The sequence below is a fragment of the Colletes gigas genome, unplaced genomic scaffold (genome assembly GCF_013123115.1).
Source record: "Colletes gigas isolate AHSC1104 unplaced genomic scaffold, ASM1312311v1 Colletes_gigas_Sc00009, whole genome shotgun sequence".
In the NCBI taxonomy this organism is placed as follows: domain Eukaryota; kingdom Metazoa; phylum Arthropoda; class Insecta; order Hymenoptera; family Colletidae; genus Colletes; species Colletes gigas.
In genome coordinates this window covers 7,664,720-7,682,155 of record NW_025106638.1, presented here as the reverse complement: position 1 = coordinate 7,682,155, position 17,436 = coordinate 7,664,720, and the positions used below count along the sequence as shown (strand labels likewise).

General features: G+C 37.6%; 1 protein-coding gene across 3 annotated transcripts; it reads right to left on the bottom strand.

The window, feature by feature from the left end:
* Positions 1-459: 459 nt before the first annotated feature.
* Positions 460-17,185, bottom strand: LOC122397555. Of its 3 annotated transcripts, none has more exons than XM_043396793.1 (4): positions 17,087-17,185; positions 12,375-12,821; positions 8,714-9,129; positions 460-1,052 (listed from the first exon to the last, which is right to left on the bottom strand). In XM_043396793.1, exons 2-4 carry the CDS (start codon positions 12,808-12,810, stop codon positions 843-845), a joined length of 1,062 nt encoding a protein of 353 aa, XP_043252728.1. In that variant the 5' UTR covers positions 12,811-12,821; positions 17,087-17,185; the 3' UTR covers positions 460-842. The 3 variants fall into 3 exon arrangements, with proteins under 3 accessions (XP_043252728.1, XP_043252731.1, XP_043252730.1); XM_043396796.1 differs by having other exon boundaries at positions 8,714-9,117; XM_043396795.1 differs by lacking the exon at positions 17,087-17,185 and having other exon boundaries at positions 12,375-13,163.
* Between the last annotated feature and the right edge of the window lie 251 nt (positions 17,186-17,436).

Here is a 17,436-nt window from a genome sequence, read left to right as displayed (position 1 = left end):
TAACGAATAGTTCAATTTTTATATTTCTCATTAGATTTTTTTGCTTGCATTACCAATAGATCGACGAGATTTTTTCGATTAAAATGAGTCCAAACACGACCTTGTTCGAACCACTTTCGGTTACATGCGCGTGGCGCACCGTGCTCGCGATACGGCACTGCTCGAAGTATTATCAGGCCGAATTGCGTTGTGTTTGTACTCGTTTTAACCGGGAGATCATTGCCAATCTATTGACAATAATCTTTCGAAGATCTAACGACAAATATACAGATTTTAATTTTCATTAATTATTCAATATAGAAGTTGTTGACCTGTTTCCTCTGGCGATATTAATTCTAGTTCGGTTATCCAAGGAATATTGTGTACGAGTTTAGACGCGTGAAGCGTGACAAGTGAATATATTGTCAAGATAATCGTATAATAATAATCACAATTAAAAATATCAAGAAACGTACTTAAAAAAATAGTGCCAGACTAAGTAAATACATTTTGTTGATCGTTTCTAAAAATTCAGTTAGAAACTCTAAAATATTTCAAATAAATAATGTTTCTGGATTATAATCATAACCTATATTTAATATATTCACCCGTTTTAAGTTTCACGCGAAACCTCTATAAAAATAAGTAGAATGTGCTAAAACGATAATAGCTATTTGTCAATTCCTTAAATAGAGTCTTAAGCATTTGATCAAACTGACTCGTAATGCATCCGGTGATTCCAATATCTCCAACGATCGTACTCATCGATCTTTCGCGCGAGATACTTATACCAATCTGATGTACGTGTTGTAAAAATATGCGAGTCTTACGAGCTACATGCTTTCCACGTCGTGGGGTCACGATTACTCTTTTTCCTCGGTTTCCTGGCACTCGGCGCCCAGCAGGGTAGATTTGTCTTCCTCCTGACCGCCGACTTCCGGTTCCTCGACGCTCTGACGTTGACGTCTCGTGGTCTTTCGTTGCACGTAGAACATAAGGATTATACTGACGCCCGCCAGCGCTGCCAGGCCCGCCAACACTACATAAATTGTTACTGGCATTTGATTGAATCCCTGCAACAAATAAACAATTCTCAATTTTCCTAATTCTTAATTATTATAATTGAGCCGTTTATTTTGAAAATGGCCTAACTCCATTTTTCAATTTTTTTCCGGTTACCATAGTTACATGTACAACTTCATGTTATTTATCAGTAAAGCATTTCAGGTTGCTTATATTCCGGGCAAATACGATAATTCTTGACACATAAGTTTTCGGAGTTAGTTCAATAATTGAACCGTGTAGTTTGAAAGTGGCCTAACTCCATTTATACTTAAATCAAGATATTTACTATTGATAATGTCGGAAAGCAGTGATGAAGGTAATTTTAATTAATTAGTATTTACAAGTTAACCTCAGTTTTTGGACAATTGCGTTAGTTGAATAACCAGTACGTTTAATTAATATAAAACTTAAAATTTAATATTAAATTTTAGAAATTATTTCACCCATGGGGAAGAACAGAACAAGATTATTTAGTTCAGATAGTGAAGAAGAAATAGTAACTAATGATTTAAAAAAATATCGAAAAAGAAACAGAATTATAGAACAATATTCGTCTTCAGGGGATGAAGATACGAATAATAGTGGAGAAAAGATTGATGAATCATACATCCAAAAAGTGCGAAAGATTGAACGGAATTCAGGAAAAAGATATTGTACTCAAACCGGAAATATTGTACCTGAAAAGATTTTCGAAAACAAAGATTGCCGCTGTCGGAATGCTTGCACAAAAAATTACGATGAAGAAGAAACAAAAAGAATATTTTTGAGAAGTTTTGGGGTTTGGGAGATTTTAACAAACAAAATGTATTGCTTTACGAAGCTGTCGAGCGCAAAATTGTGGAACGAAGACGTCCAACAAACGGAAAAGGTTCGCCAAGAAATTGGAGTTTTAAAGATATGTAAAATAAATGCAGTATTGTTTTTTTCAATTTGAAGCATCTTAAATTATGTTGAATGAACTTGGGTACCTTCAAATTTTATAATGAATCTGGTTGTTAATTTTGAAAGTGTCCTAACTCCATTCTTGATAAGAAAACGCATATTATTCACTTAATAATTGCCACTATTTTAATAGGAACTATAAATTTAACACCCTTAGATACATTTAAGCAGTATGACTCATTAGTATCCTATACGTATATTTTTAAATTCGTTGAAACGCAAACCCTTAAATATCTCGATTTGAAGATAAATGGACTTAGGCCACTTTCAAAATAAACGGCTCAATTCATAAAACAACCCCCAACCTGTGGACAGGAGAAAAATAAATTAAAGATAGCAGGAATAGGGTTTACATAATCTGTTTTTTGGAGGTAGATTCAACCCTGATGCGTCATGTTATTAAAAAACAACCCCTATAGCGGAGTAAAAATAAATGCCTCCCCACGTAGGTAATGGTGAATGGCTAAATGGCCGAAAAAAAATTATTTTGGGTAAATTCAACCCTGAAATATCACACGTTAAAACGGAAGTCCCTATGGTGGAATAAAAACAAATAATAACGAATAAAAATGAACAAGTAAAATTCCTCCAAGCTACCATTGCTATTGTTGACTAAAAAAAAATTATTTTATTGTCAAATAGCGTTAAAAAAATTTTGCTTCATATTGATTTTCGTACCCTACTAAAGAAGACTTAAGAGAATTAACGATTCAGTTGGTACCACGTCGAGGTTCATTAATCGAAGTCGTACAATGGACTTCAGCGAGTGTGAAATTTGCAGAAAAACAGACGTACCGGTTAGGAGCGATGCCTATTTAAATTCTATCCCGACACGGAGTAAATTAATCCGTCGTGATGACACAAAACTCAATATCGGAAATTTTGCCCTAGTTAACTAACTCGGCATGATAACGGTTTTAAGCTTCGTGTTTATTAAATAGAGGACCTCGTAATAAATATTCCACGTCCGCGCGGGTACCGGGGAAACAAAATTTCCTATAGTAACGCAATATTCCATAATAATTCGATAAAAATTATTATCCTCGTGCGTCGTATAATCGATACACGGAAATCAGTTTATTTCACACGCTAATATTTAGTGGCCCTAACGTCTTTAGGGTTGGCACGTTATCGTTACCTTTGTCTTAATTATTTTTTAAAAATAAAATATTTTCTCACCCTGCAAAATTGTCAAAATTGTAAATTTACGGAAATAAATTTTGTCCAAAATCCGGCCGACCTTTTTGAAATTACTCAAATACGATTAAAGTACGTTTTTTTTTTTTTTTTACATAAAATTTTGAAAATCGTGTTTGCCAAAGGGACTTTAATAATTCATTAACGAGAAGTTTGTTCAACGATGTCGTAGTTTAGATTGTATTTTGTTTAGCGTCGTGAAATCGGCGCGAGATTTAATTTCCATTGAAATCGAACACGAGTATCTGGCTTTCAAAAGATCTTCGCCTCTAAAAAGCTTCGGGGGATAACCTGTTTGAAATTCTGACACGGAGATCGTCTTACGCGGGGGGTTAATCTTCCCATTTAAATAAGGTTTACATCACTTTTAAGAAGACAAATTTCCCGTGGAATGTAATTTAATTTAATCCCTGAAATTCAACGCCGTTCCACAGAGGCCAATCTTTCATTGCCCACGTACACGCATATCGTAAAAATTATCTGCGTCGAGATATTGACGTCTAATGGCGACGAGAAGGAAAAGTGGAATTCACCGTACAATAGTTTCACGTTTTACAATTCGTACGAAAACAACTATACGTCGAACAAATTGCTCCTTTTAACTCGTTTCAATATTTCATTTTAACGTTACTTTAAGACGGGTATTTTAAACAAACCGGAATTTTTATTATAGAAAAAGAATATAATTACTAAATCTTTCTCAATCTTTGATACAAAAACTTTTTAAAAGTATTCGAACAAGTATTAGGGGTACAAATGAATAATCCAAATTACCTTAAGCAGTTATAAAATCAAGTTTAAAGTCAATAGATTTTCCCGCTCTTTTGCGGTCATGTAGAGTTGGCATACAGGTTGTTCGGTCACCCCTGCAAAAAATTTTAATGGGAGATTCTAGAGGCCAAAATAAGACGAAAATCAAGAATACCAATTTGCTGATGGAGACTTCGTTAAAAAGTTATTAACAATTAAATTCAAAAATTTCAAATCGTTCTTAAAAAATTGTTTTCGGTTGCGGGAGTCAATTACAATCATTTTTGGTGAATAGGCATACTCCCGAAATCCTACCCACCTTCTAGAAAAAATTCGAGTAGGTGCTGAAATTTTTACACGAAATTAAAAAATTTAAAATCATATTAAAAAAATTATATTTAGTTATAGGGGTCAATTACAATCATTTTCGGTGAATAGACATACCCCTGAAGTCCTAACCATTTTCAAGAAAAAAATTGTGTAAGTGCCTAAATTTTTCGGCGAACAAAAAAATTTCATATCGTTCTGGAAAAATTATTTTCGGTTGCGGGGGTCAATTACAATCATTTTTTATAATTTGACATACCCTCGAAATTTTACCCATTTTCGAGAAAAAAATTCGAGAGGGTGTGAAATTTTTTGACAAAATTAAAAAATTTCAAATCTTTCTGGAAAAATTATTTTCGGTTGTGGGAGTCAATTACAATCATTTTTGGTAAATAGACCTATCCCCGAAATCCTGCCCCCTTTCTAGAAAAAAATTCAGGACTGGCGGAAATTTAAATGTTAATAACTTTTTAACAAAGCGTCCATCAACAAATTAGTATTCTTGATTTTCATCTTATTTTGACCTCTAGAATCTCCCATTAAAATATTTCCCAGGGTTGGCCGAACACCCTGTGTAGCTAGTTAAAACAAAAGATAGTTTATCGAAAGGCCCAACATAGCCTTCAAAAGTATTCAATTCAGTAGAGTCGAAAATGGCACCAGATAAGGTGCATATCCGACACTGCATTCTTCACGAATTCAAACAAGGGGAATTTGTTCCTTTCTCGGTGAATGTGTTGTATCGAATGATGTGTGCGCATTTTGGTTTATGCGGTTTAAAAGCGGTGATTTCAGTCTAATCGACAAACAACGCCCTGGAGGTCCTCGGAAGTGCGACAACGATGATTTGGAACAACTGCTCGCTGAGAATGCAGCACAAACGCAAAAAGAACTTGCAGAACAGTTAGGAGTGACCCAGCAAACGATTTCCAAACGCCTACGTGAGATGGGATAGATCCAGAAAGAAGGAAAATGGGTGCCGCATGAACTCACTGCAACCAACAAAAATCAACGACTGGCAGCGTGTCTTTCTTATCTCAATAAGCAGCGTCGAAAGTCTTTCTGGTGGATAATCGTTACGGGCGATGAGAAGTGGATACTCTATGACAATCCAAAACGCAGAAAGCCATTGGTAAATCCCGGTGAAGCATCAAATCGGTTGCAAAACCCAATCGCTTCTGAAAGGAGGTTCTTCTCTGCATTTGTTGGGATATCAAAGGCATGGTTTATTATGAGGTTGTTGGAACCGGGTGAAACAGTTACTGCGGACTGCTACCAACGTCAATTAATCTGCTTGAGTCAAGCATTAGGAACGAAAACGTCCGTATACTGGCAAAGAAGAACGTCCAGTGAAATTGTTGCATGACAACGCCAGGCCACATATTGCTTCCCATACAAAAGACACCATAATGAGTCTTGGCTGGGACATCTTTCAGCACCCGGCGTATTCACCAGACATTGCTCCATCTGGTTATCACCTGTTCCGGTGATGCAACACGCTTTAACCGATATGCACTTCCAATCAGTGGATGAGATCCGAAAATGGTTTGATGAATTTATCGGGTCCAAAAACGTAAAATTTTTCCGAGATGGAATTCATCAGTTGTCTGAAAGATGGCTTAAAGTTATAGAAAGTAACGGCGAATACTTTGATTGAACAATTCAATTTACTTTCTTTTAAAATAAACATTGAACGTGACTGAAAAAATTGGATTATTCATTATTACACCTAATATATTACACAAAAGTAGAACGTGGCTCTAAACGAGGGAATTCTTCAAGGAATAAGTTTAATTTGGAAATTCCTTTAGCCTAAGTAACCTGTGACCTCAATTAGTTTCAATAGAACGTGCTCACTTTTATAAGAACTTATACGCGCGACGGTCTGAAAGGAACAATTAAGCGTGCACGGTCGAGGAAAAATCAATTAAGAGTAGTTATGTGTTACGATCAGGAACATTGTTGCGGAACCGGAGTATTTTTTAAATCATTTTACGCTGACAGCTTCGAATCTCTTTATCTACGATAACGTCGACGCGTGTATTTCTAAATATGTTTAATCGCGAAAGAAACAAATGCCCCGACCGGACGCAGAATATCGGAACTCGTATTAATCCGGGCGGAATTAAATTTCGTTTTAGGAGCCCGATACGAATTCGCTGGAATCCAATATGGCGGCTGCCGAAAGTGTTCCCGAGTAAATTAATTCGCGTGTGTCGCGTTTCGCGACAGCTTTTGCATCGACGACAGTTTTCCTACTGTCCTCGTTTCTCGTTTGGAGAAAGGAGCACGGACGAAAGAGTCAGCTGGGCTACAACAGCACCCGGTACCACTCACGGCGGCTAAGAAATTAAGAGACGATGTATAACAGGGCGAGTCGAAAATGAATGACAACGCCGGGCGCGAGAGAAAAATAGTCTACGAAAGGAAACGTTCTGTCGCGTCTGTCCGCCTCGTGGAACGATAAAAGGTAATGGCGACCTGGCGAGAAACGTGGAAGAAGAATAAGGAGAACCGACCGTTTCCGGTCTCCGCTTTTAGATTCACGAACATGCTCTTTCTATCGATCGGCCCGAGCTCTTCGGTTTAGATGTCTTTTGGTGCAATACGATCGCTATTCGAGCCCCTTACTCGATACAACTCCATTTTATTTTGGTCTTAGAAAACCCCAACAGTAATACTTTATATAAAAATTGAATTTTTTAGTCGTGTATAAACTCGCATATATTTGTGACCCATTTTCCCCTCGGTCAGCACTTTCGATCGTTAATAAAAGTTGCGGGGAAAAGTGACACGACGCTGAGCGAATTATTAAAAAAATGGCGAACGATGTTTTCGTCGTTTTACGTCACTTTTTGCAACCTTTGATACTTTCAGAAATATATTAAGCAAATATAGCGCGCCCCTCTGGTTTAGTCGCGGGAAGAGGGCAGGTAGAAATTTTTCAAACGAACGAGTCTGTCCAGTATTTAATTGGTCAAAAACATACGGAGAGACTTCTATTAAACGCAATAAACTGTTTCACCCCTTTCGTCTGCGCTGTCGTGTTCTTTTCGTAAATAATACTCGCAAAAACTTCTGTTCGTACAATATCCTTTGTCGTTGTTGCGAAATATTTTTCGCAAGTTACAAATTTTTCTATTTAAGCAGACACGATGCTGTTTCTGAAAACTTTTCACATGTATTCTTTCATCTCGAACAGAAAGGAATGTTTTCAGGGCGATGGTGAATACCGAGATTGCAACAATACATCCCCGACGAAAAGATAAACTCCGCGGGATCCTTTGACTTTGTTTCCGGTAGCTACTTTTAAAGATTCACCGGTATTATTTAACAGGGATAATATTCCCTGCAATCTTTCCGTCGTAAGAACTAAATTTCGTGTTTCGAACAGAGTCTTTTTAACGATCAAGCTGAATCTCGAAAGCTTTTTAACAGCGTTTCTACAGTAATAATATTTTCGCATTGAAACTGGCAGTTTAGTTAGCACGTAAACGTTTTAAATTAAAAAATTTCGAATCGTTCTAAACAAATTATTATCAGTTGTGGCGGTCAATTACAATTATTTTTGGTGAGTAAATATACCACTAAAATCCTACGCCCTTTTGAGAAAAAATTCGAGTAGATGCCTAAATTTTTCGGTGAAAAAAAAATTTCAAATCGTTCTGAAAAAATGATTTTTAGTTGCAGGGGTCAATTACAATCACTTTTGGACAATAAACATACCCCCGAAATACTACGCACTTTCAAGAAAAAAATTCCTTACCGAAAATATAGTTTCAGGCCAGAAATGTCACTTGAAAATTACGCGCGTCTCTTTAAAACGTCATAACTTCTGAACAGATTGAAGCACTGCAATGTTTCAAAAGGCAAATAACGCGTATTTTAGTGAAGAATACGTAGAAATTCTAATAATATTGAAAAATTTGTTCCTTGACCCCGTAAAGTGAGAAAAACCCAATGAAAATGGTCCAATTTTCAAACAGCTATAACTCCTACAATAGTGAATATATTTCAGTGAAACTTTTTCCTGCAGTAGAGCTCATGGGTACCTACAAAAAAGTATTAGACAACTTTTCTATAGGGCGGCAAACAAAATTACTAAAAATGCAAAACTAATTTTTAAGAAAAATCAACAAGGTGGTATCATTTTTGGTGAATACACATACCCCCGAAATTCTACGTGCTTTAGAGAAAAAAAATTCTTTATCGAAAATATACTGTGTGGCCAGAAATTTTCCACTTTACTATTTTTTATCAAACATTAGTGGCCTTAAATGATACGATTGTTCCAAGCGTAAAATCTGTCGTGACCTTGGTTTCAAAGATTTCGAGCCGGAGTGAAACCGACGATGAGGATTAGCGAAAGTGGCGCCGCGAAGTGTGTTTCTGACGACGAGGATTAGCGAAAGTGGCGCCGCGGAGCGTGAAACGTAGGAATTTGAGGACCTACCTTCCATTGAAAGTCGGAAGAGGGATCGGTGAAGAACCACTTCTGCGGCCAAGGTTTTATCGTTCCCTCGGGCGTCTTGAAGATTAACCCTTCGAGACTTAGGCCGTGTGCGAGCACGCTCGTGGTGATGTTCCCTTTCTTGTACGAGGCTATGCCCGCCTTCATGTACTTTTTGGGTACTGTTTCGTTCTCCCTGAGCTTCAGCGTCACTCTGGGCAGCTTCGCCTTCCTCGGCGAATTCGCCAGCGTCGCGGCGATTTCGATCGACGTGCTCGTTACCGTCTTTAGGGTCGTCGGAGGCGACGTCGACGTCGTTGGCTGCGTGACGGACGTCGACGTCTGTCGGTGGCTGTTCTGCGCCTCCGAGACCATCTGAAGACGCTGCGTGCTGCTCGCGACAGGGTCTGTAAAATTATCTGACAGTTCGAAATTTTACTTTCATACGAATTTATATCTTTTATGTAACTTTAAATTATATTAAATTGCTTCGAGGCAGACGTAAACGTAGTCTTTCTCGGTAAAAGCAACGAGAACTTTCGACCGTCATGGCCGCCATGTTTGTTACGCTCGAGGCGCGGGAATTTAAAAAATCGAAGTAACCCACGCGGTTAAACGTTGAAAGAATTGCACAGAATTTTTTACCTTGATCGAGTATATTAAAACACTGGTAAATTAAGCGTTCGAACTTATTTTTGTTACGATGAATTGTTTTTAGTGGGAATTGAGATGTTAAATAATTTGAAAAATGGTAATCCCCAATATAGAATGTTGATTATTTTAGAAATATGAAATTTATGAATTGTCGAAGATAGAGCAATAATAATTCCAGTCTGTAACGTCAAATGCATCGGGTAGCGATGAATAATGAATGTTGTACGCCAACAAAGGGCGAATATTTTTTCCCCGCGCTATAAATGTCACGTAAAATCGTAATATTCGCACGAAAGTTTTGCATGTCGTCGCACGCGTTGCATAAAATCAAGCAAAAGGGGTTAACGGCGATTGCATGGGCATCGTCAATTTGTTCGTACTGCAGCTGGAGTGGTTATTAAAATTTCAACAAAACTTTTGTGGGACCGATCGAAGAGCGACTTCAATTATCAACGCTTTAAAATCTTTCGCCAGAGCCCTTGATCTAAATTGACTTCAAATTAATAAACGAACACTGTAAACTCTAGCTCGAGTATTCGTGTTCATTTTCTGTGTACAAAAACGTTTATAAAAATAATTTCTCGTAGTCGAATATTGCAGTGATTTTAATAAAATTGTGTATATTTCTTTAAAAATATTTTTAAACGTGAACGTGGAATACAAAAGTATAGATATTTAAACCGTATCGATTATTGAGTCTCTGGTGATAAATAAAAGGTTGAAGAACTTTTTCATTTCCTGAAATGTCGTTTGCTTGTGACTAGCGTTCATTTTTGTTTAATAAATATTATTTTTATTTGCTTCTTTGCGAACGAACTGCTAATGCAATTGAAATTTCCGGTTGTTCGATGAAAATATTAATTTCAAATAATTAACGTGTAACTTTTGGCTTCGATTATTCATTGCAACGGTCAAATAAAAATGTTTTTCTCTCTACAGTATTAAAAGTCCCATTTTCCAAAGTATGAATTTACATTGTCTAATTAAAAACTTAATTGAAAAGGCTCTCGTTAATTTATTAAATGTATGACCGAAGAAATTCTCTTATTATTTACATTTTTTTTTTTCGTTATCTCGCGTTGTATTCTTTGGGATTTATTTGTCGATCCAATCAAATCTAGTATATTTGAGTAACGTGCAATAATATCGAAGATGTCGATGTTTATTGCTGATAACTATTCAGGACTTCGAGCGCATCTGTGAGAGAAGAATAGAGATGAAAACTCGACAGTTATCTGGAAGAGCGATTGGATCGATCAGTTTCTTCAAAATTAAATTCCGCGTTTTATTCCATCGGGAAAAATACGTTTTCACTTTAAGTAATTCCAGGCGGCAATATTATTAATAGCGACACGTTGCCACATCGCGATTAAATATTATTTTAATCGGGAATCCTATTAAATACAGGGAATATTAAAACTGTAAGAAATGGAGAGTAAACCTATCTTAATATTCGCATTTTTGGGATATTTATTAACATTTTTTAAAATTATTTACGTTTACGAAAAAAGAAGCTCTTCAAGCACTTTATCTGCAAATATTTTTCGTTTCCTCGGTAGAATATGCACAGATATTTATTATTGTAGTAAACGTTTAAGAAAGAGGAAAAGCCTGGTACGCGTAAACGTAAAGACCACGTCCAAAGTTATTTGTTTCTTCTCTAAAAACGGGGGTGATATTTTCCAGCGCATTACTAAGGAAAATGCAAAACTTCCTTGGGAACGGAATACAGGAAACAAGGGGACGTAAATTTAAAAAAATAACTCTCGTCTTCGACTCTTTGCCGCCTAAAAATACAAGCAAGAATTTAATCTGACTATTTAAATAAGATTGTCGTTTTGTTCTGAAAAAATACGAGTAATTCTGGAGTTAAATTCCTCTCCAGAATTTTACTTGTTAAACTCCGAATCTCGAGAAATCGTACGGCGGGGCTTGACAAATATTTAACATATTTTAAGTGCGTAAACATCCACGGTCTAGCAATTTTTACGAAATAAAACTGTAAACGGTCGAAATTAAAAACGGGGACTGAATTACAAACTTCACAGGACGTGTTCTCGCCAGCTATTCACGATCTTTCACAGTTAATTCATTAATTATACCCCATTTTCCATTCCGTACGCTAAGTAATTTTAACCTCCAGATTCCCATTGTTATTCCTCCGTTCTTTGCAATATAATTTACATGTCACTTGCGAACGATCTACAGAAATTAATAAATGGTAAACTTTAATCAAATGGAAATCTAATTAAATTTCAATTTAATTAAATATTTTATTCTAGAAATAAAATAAATACTAAAAAATTAATGGACGAATTTATCCAATAAACCAAACCGGCGTTCTGCTTTATTATCTTCGTTTGAAAAATTTAAAAATAACTAAACTTTCATGCTGCACGTTTTGGAATAAAAATCGAAACCAGGTCAGACAATTGTTATTGCGAAAACCAATACCCTCTGGGATCTATAAATAAGTGCACGAATAAAAGGCTAGAATATTAGTCGCAGAATATTCTGCGCCGGGTCACGGAGCCTGCTTAAATTAAATTTAAATTTCTTGCTAAGTCCGTGACATTTCCATAAATTAATTTAAAAAAAAAGTAGATGCCTTTCAGATATCCATTGGTTGTGTTTCTCTACAATACTTCGTAATATTTAACTTTCCAATAATATACACAGGCGCGACTCATTCATTCGTTTAACCATCTTTATAGCTAATATTTCTGCAAATTAAGAAGCCCATATTCTTCATTGGAAAACGAAGAGCAAGTAAAGAAAATTTCATCTCGATCGGTAAAAGATCCTACTAGTTACAGGGGGATCACAAACGCACAGACTCTAGACCTTACATTAAGAATCTCAGTGGTTGCACAATACACACCACCTAATAACGAGCAGGCTATGAGATCGAATAAAAGAAAATCTATAGAATTTTAATACAGCGTGTTCCAAACGTAAAGGACAGCTGTTTTAATTTTTATCGACATTACGTACAGTGGAAATTTCTCACCTGTGTTCGTGAAGTTTAGAATCCCCTCTTCCTCCGTCATCAGGACCCCTAACGCCGAAGTCATTCCATCCTCGGCGCCCTGCTTCCTGTAGGCCTCCGTCGACGACATAGTCATCGTGTCCAAGAGTCTGCTTCTGCTTCTGTTCGTATTCTCACCCTGACTCCTCGACATGTTTCTAAGGATTGTGTTGTGGCCGACGCGACCCATCGCGAGTATGGTGCTGGCGAACAGGCTCTGATCGTCCTGGTTCATCAGAAACGGCGTCGCGACGCAGGACAGAATCATGAGGATCATCAGCGTCCCCATGGTGTATTTGATGATCCTCGGCCGTGATTTACTGTAGGTCTGAGGGAATCCCGACGAGGTGAGCTGGTCCGTTTGCGGTAGAATAGTATACTGCAGGCTGGCATCGCCCTTTCGTACCGTTTTGTACATAATTAATAAACCTGTTGGAGGAACAGAACGACCTGTAGTTGGCAAGCTTGCTTCGACTCTGATCGGTGGTAAATAACGAACGGGGGTCGAGCGTCTTTTAGAAATTTCTTAGGTGGCCCGAAGTCACGAAAATTTCAACAGTTAGGTTGCCCTTTATTCCCCAGGTAAACCTTGAAAATTCATCAATTTTACATCCCCTGCGATTCTAATCATTTTTAATGCACGAGTCAGCCACGTTGAATATTGAAATTTGCTTCGACTCTGATCGGTGGTAAATAACGAACGGGGGTCGAGCGTCTTTTTAAAATTTTTTAGGTTGCCCGAAGTCACGAAAATTTCAACAGTTAGGTTGCCCTTTTTCCCCCAGGTAAACCTTGAAAATTGATCACTTTTACATCCCTTGCGATTTTAATCATTTTTAACGCACGAGTCATCCACGTTGAATATTGAAATTTGCTTCGACTCTGATCGGTGGTAAATAACGAATGGGGGTCGAGAGTCTTTTAGAAATTTTTTAGCTGGCCCGAAGTCTCGAAAATTTCAACAGTTAGGTTGCCCTTTATTCCCCAGGTAAACCTTGAAAATTCATCGATTTTACATCCCTTGCGATTCCAATCATTTCTAATGCACGAGTCAGCCACGTTGAATATTGAAATTTGCTTCGACTCTGATCGGTGGTAAATAACGAATGGGGGTTGAGCGTCTTTTTAAAATTTTTTAGGTGGCCCGAAGTCACAAAAATTTCAACAGTTAGGTTGCCCTTTATTCCCCAGGTAAACCTTGAAAATTTATCAATTTTACATCCCTTGCGATTCCAATCATTTTTAACGCACGAGTCAGCCACGTTGAATATTGAAATTTGCTTCGACTCTGATCGGTGGTAAATAACGAACGGGGGTCGAGCGTCTTTTAGAAATTTCTTAGGTGGCCCGAAGTCACGAAAATTTCAACAGTTAGGTTGCCCTTTTTCCCCCAGGTAAACCTTGAAAATTGATCACTTTTACATCCCTTGCGATTTTAATCATTTTTAACGCACGAGTCATCCACGTTGAATATTGAAATTTGCTTCGACTCTGATCGGTGGTAAATAACGAATGGGGGTCGAGAGTCTTTTAGAAATTTTTTAGCTGGCCCGAAGTCTCGAAAATTTCAACAGTTAGGTTGCCCTTTATTCCCCAGGTAAACCTTGAAAATTTATCAATTTTACATCCCTTGCGATTCCAATCATTTTTAACGCACGAGTCAGCCACGTTGAATATTGAAATTTGCTTCGACTCTGATCGGTGGTAAATAACGAACGGGGTACGAGCGTCTTTTAGAAATTTCTTAGGTGGCCCGAAGTCACGAAAATTTCATGTTTTTTACAGCAGTCCCAAAAAACTGTAATATGTTAAAATTTAAATCCTGCAACGTTTTAGTGTACAAGGGGCAATTTTTAATTTTAGAACTTGCATGGCAGATATGTGATCTGCGATCCTAAAGACGCTCGTATGTTAATTTCGATGCAAATCTGAGATTCCTATTTGCAGTCGTGTCTTCCGTGCTCTGAGACCACCGTGATGTGTGACGTATAGCTTCTAATGATGTATATTATACTACTCGACAGCGAAATCCCCACTCGGGTATAGCCATGTAAGTACATTGTACAGATTTTGATGTGCTAATTCCGAGACTGGCAATCAGTTTTCTAATAAGGTGTTAAATTTAAAAAAAAGACTAATTCTAGAGCAATATTAACAATGATATTGCTTCGAAATCAATTTTGACTAATTACAACTATCTCTCAAAAATTTGACACTATAGTGATTACAAAAATTACTCGCACAGAATGTTCGCGGTTTTCACGTCTAAATATGGATTCCACGAATGTGAACGGTTTGTTAGAAAATTACAAGCAAATATTGAACGCGGCACGAAATAGGTAACAGATCTTCCATTTCTGAGTAGATAAGGTCAATCGTATTTATCTTATCTGTGCATTCGCACGATGCTATAAATTATGCTCAAACGGAACTGGCTGAGGACTATTCCTTTGGGTAATGCGACCATGAGGTCTTACACCTATTGATTTCTACCTATGGTGGACTCTAAAACAAAAGCCTCGCTGTACCAGTCTAAGTAAATTCGCATCAAGAAACGATACAACCAATTAATCCAATTACTGAAATACAATAAAATTCTCAAAATACACCCAGCACGATAAATAAACGTTGCATCTTTTTGTCATTTATAAACGAACAAAAATGACGTTTTGTAACAAGAGAAATTCAGCGTGTTCGTAATAATTAATCCGTTACTATGTCTATTAAACATCAAGGATCCATAAACATTAATGCAAAGAAAATACGAAATTAAACACGATATAAGAAATTCATAAACGAAAAAGTTGAATTTATCTTTCGATAACGTAATTCCTTCGCTTGGCGCAACGGTTGCTTCTTAGAGCTTTCGAATCGAACTGTGCAATTCTTTTTACATAAATAAATTCCTCCCGCCGTTCAGCGTGCGAACGTGTTAAAGTACGACCATTGAAAACGCAACATTTTACGAGATACTTCATACTTTATGCCGGGATAACATTTTACTCCAACAGGTGTTCAAACATTTTATTACCCGTTTTTTAAAACTTTTTAAATCGTATTACAGTTACATTCTCCGATCAATTTTAATTCAAATCTTACGTTATCATTCCAGTTTCTTTTCCGAATTCGCGAACGTGTAACTCGTGCACCAGCGAAACTACAAGCAGTTACAAGTGGCGGGGATAACTACGTGCAATTAGAGGGGACAGAAGTGTGGCATTTAGAGGGACATTATTATATCGACAAGAGGACAGCCCCGAAGTGAGTTAAATACCAAGTGTCCATAAAAATGAATGTAAAGAAACTGTGAATTTCTGTCAACCGTTACTCGAGCACATTTAACAGAATAGCAAGAATGTGGAAAGTAGAATAAATAGAAAGCTCGTCGATCTTCCTTTTCGTTTCTGTAAAAGAATTGATTGGCACTCTGCAACGAAAACGATATAAATATGCAAAACGATGTAGAATTGCATAAAACAAACAAAAAAATTCCTGCTACGAAAACATTGCCATGCTTTCAATCTGCATATCAATTTTTACAAAATATCGAAAACCTTTAAACGCTTTAAGAAACCTTTGCAGCCTTATATTTTAGTTTAAATTTATAATATTCATATTCCGTAAAGCAATATTAATTCGGATAATATAGTACCAACAAATATCGTTATTTTAAATGATTAATTCCAAAGTGTTTTAAGCGTATTAAGGAAACTTTTAAAACCGGATAAAAAAATATTTGTTCTAATCCCAACACGTGCTTAGGTACAGAAGCAATACATAACAAATATAGAGCAATTCTGTCGAAAATAGACTGTTATGAGTCGATTAACGATTGACTGTTCAAACGAACTACATTTATATTCGAACGCGTCGGAATTTCGATATCTGTAATATCAATAAAGCGGGTGGCGTGCAAATTAACGGGGGGAAAAAATAATTGTTGGCAAATTCCTTCGACGGAGGGCTCGCGCCGCTATCGAACTTCTAATTTCACAGCGACGGCGACCTATTCTTAAAATTCCCAAAGGTCGAGGATGGTCGTCGAAAAGAAGCGACAACAGACCTCGACATTTTCCTACGGGTTGAATCGATTTTCGATTTTCGGTCTGTACGCGTTAAATCGTCAACATATATCATACGCGTAGACAACACAGGGCTTCGTTCGAAGGTTAAGCCCTTCGTGTCGACGCCAAGATCCAACATTTATATCCCTTTTCTTAAATCCCGTCTAATCGCAAACAATCGTTACGATAAAAGAAATTTTGTTTCAACCATAATACGGAATCGTAAATTATTTGATCGTTCCGCCATAAAGTATCACCGTTTGAAAACACACGGTTTATGGCGATGATAAAAATCGTTTAAATCTAACGTGTATCGAAACGGACGGACACGAACGGGTTAAACTCCGAGACGCCGCGGAAACAAATAAAAAGCAGCGTGAATATATAGTTCGTGGCGAGGAACAGACCACTGGAAACTGGAAACTGGAAACTTCACCCGTTCACGGAGGCGAATTAACAAAGGCACCGACGTTCGACGGGAACTTATGAAAGAAACAGCGAACTCGGCGTGAAACAAACGAATTCGGTGGACGTTGGCTGCGCGCGATACGACGGCCGTGATTAGCGGAGAAGAAAACTTAGCGGAGGCGTCACGGATGAGGTGGCATGTGACGATGAACAGGTACTCACGATATGTGAACAACTGAAGGGTTTGCTATTCTCCGTTTCCACTTCCGGCAGCCTGCTCTGTCGAACGAACACGACAATCCGGGACAGACAGAACCTCCCCTGTGAGAGAATTTCACCAAAAAACTGCGCAGGCTCGTCCCACCGAGTGGCGGAGGCCGCAGTGCGCGCGCGCGCGCGCCGCCGGCCAACTTCCGGAAATCCGTCACCGTTTGAACGTCGACAGGATTGCGAGGGACCAACATCGGTTCAAGGACGTTTGAGTACTCCTCGACCTTGAACTCCCCTTGCAACGTTCCTGTTTCGCATATGGCTAAAAGTGCCCGCTACATTCCCCGCCATTTTGAATAAAA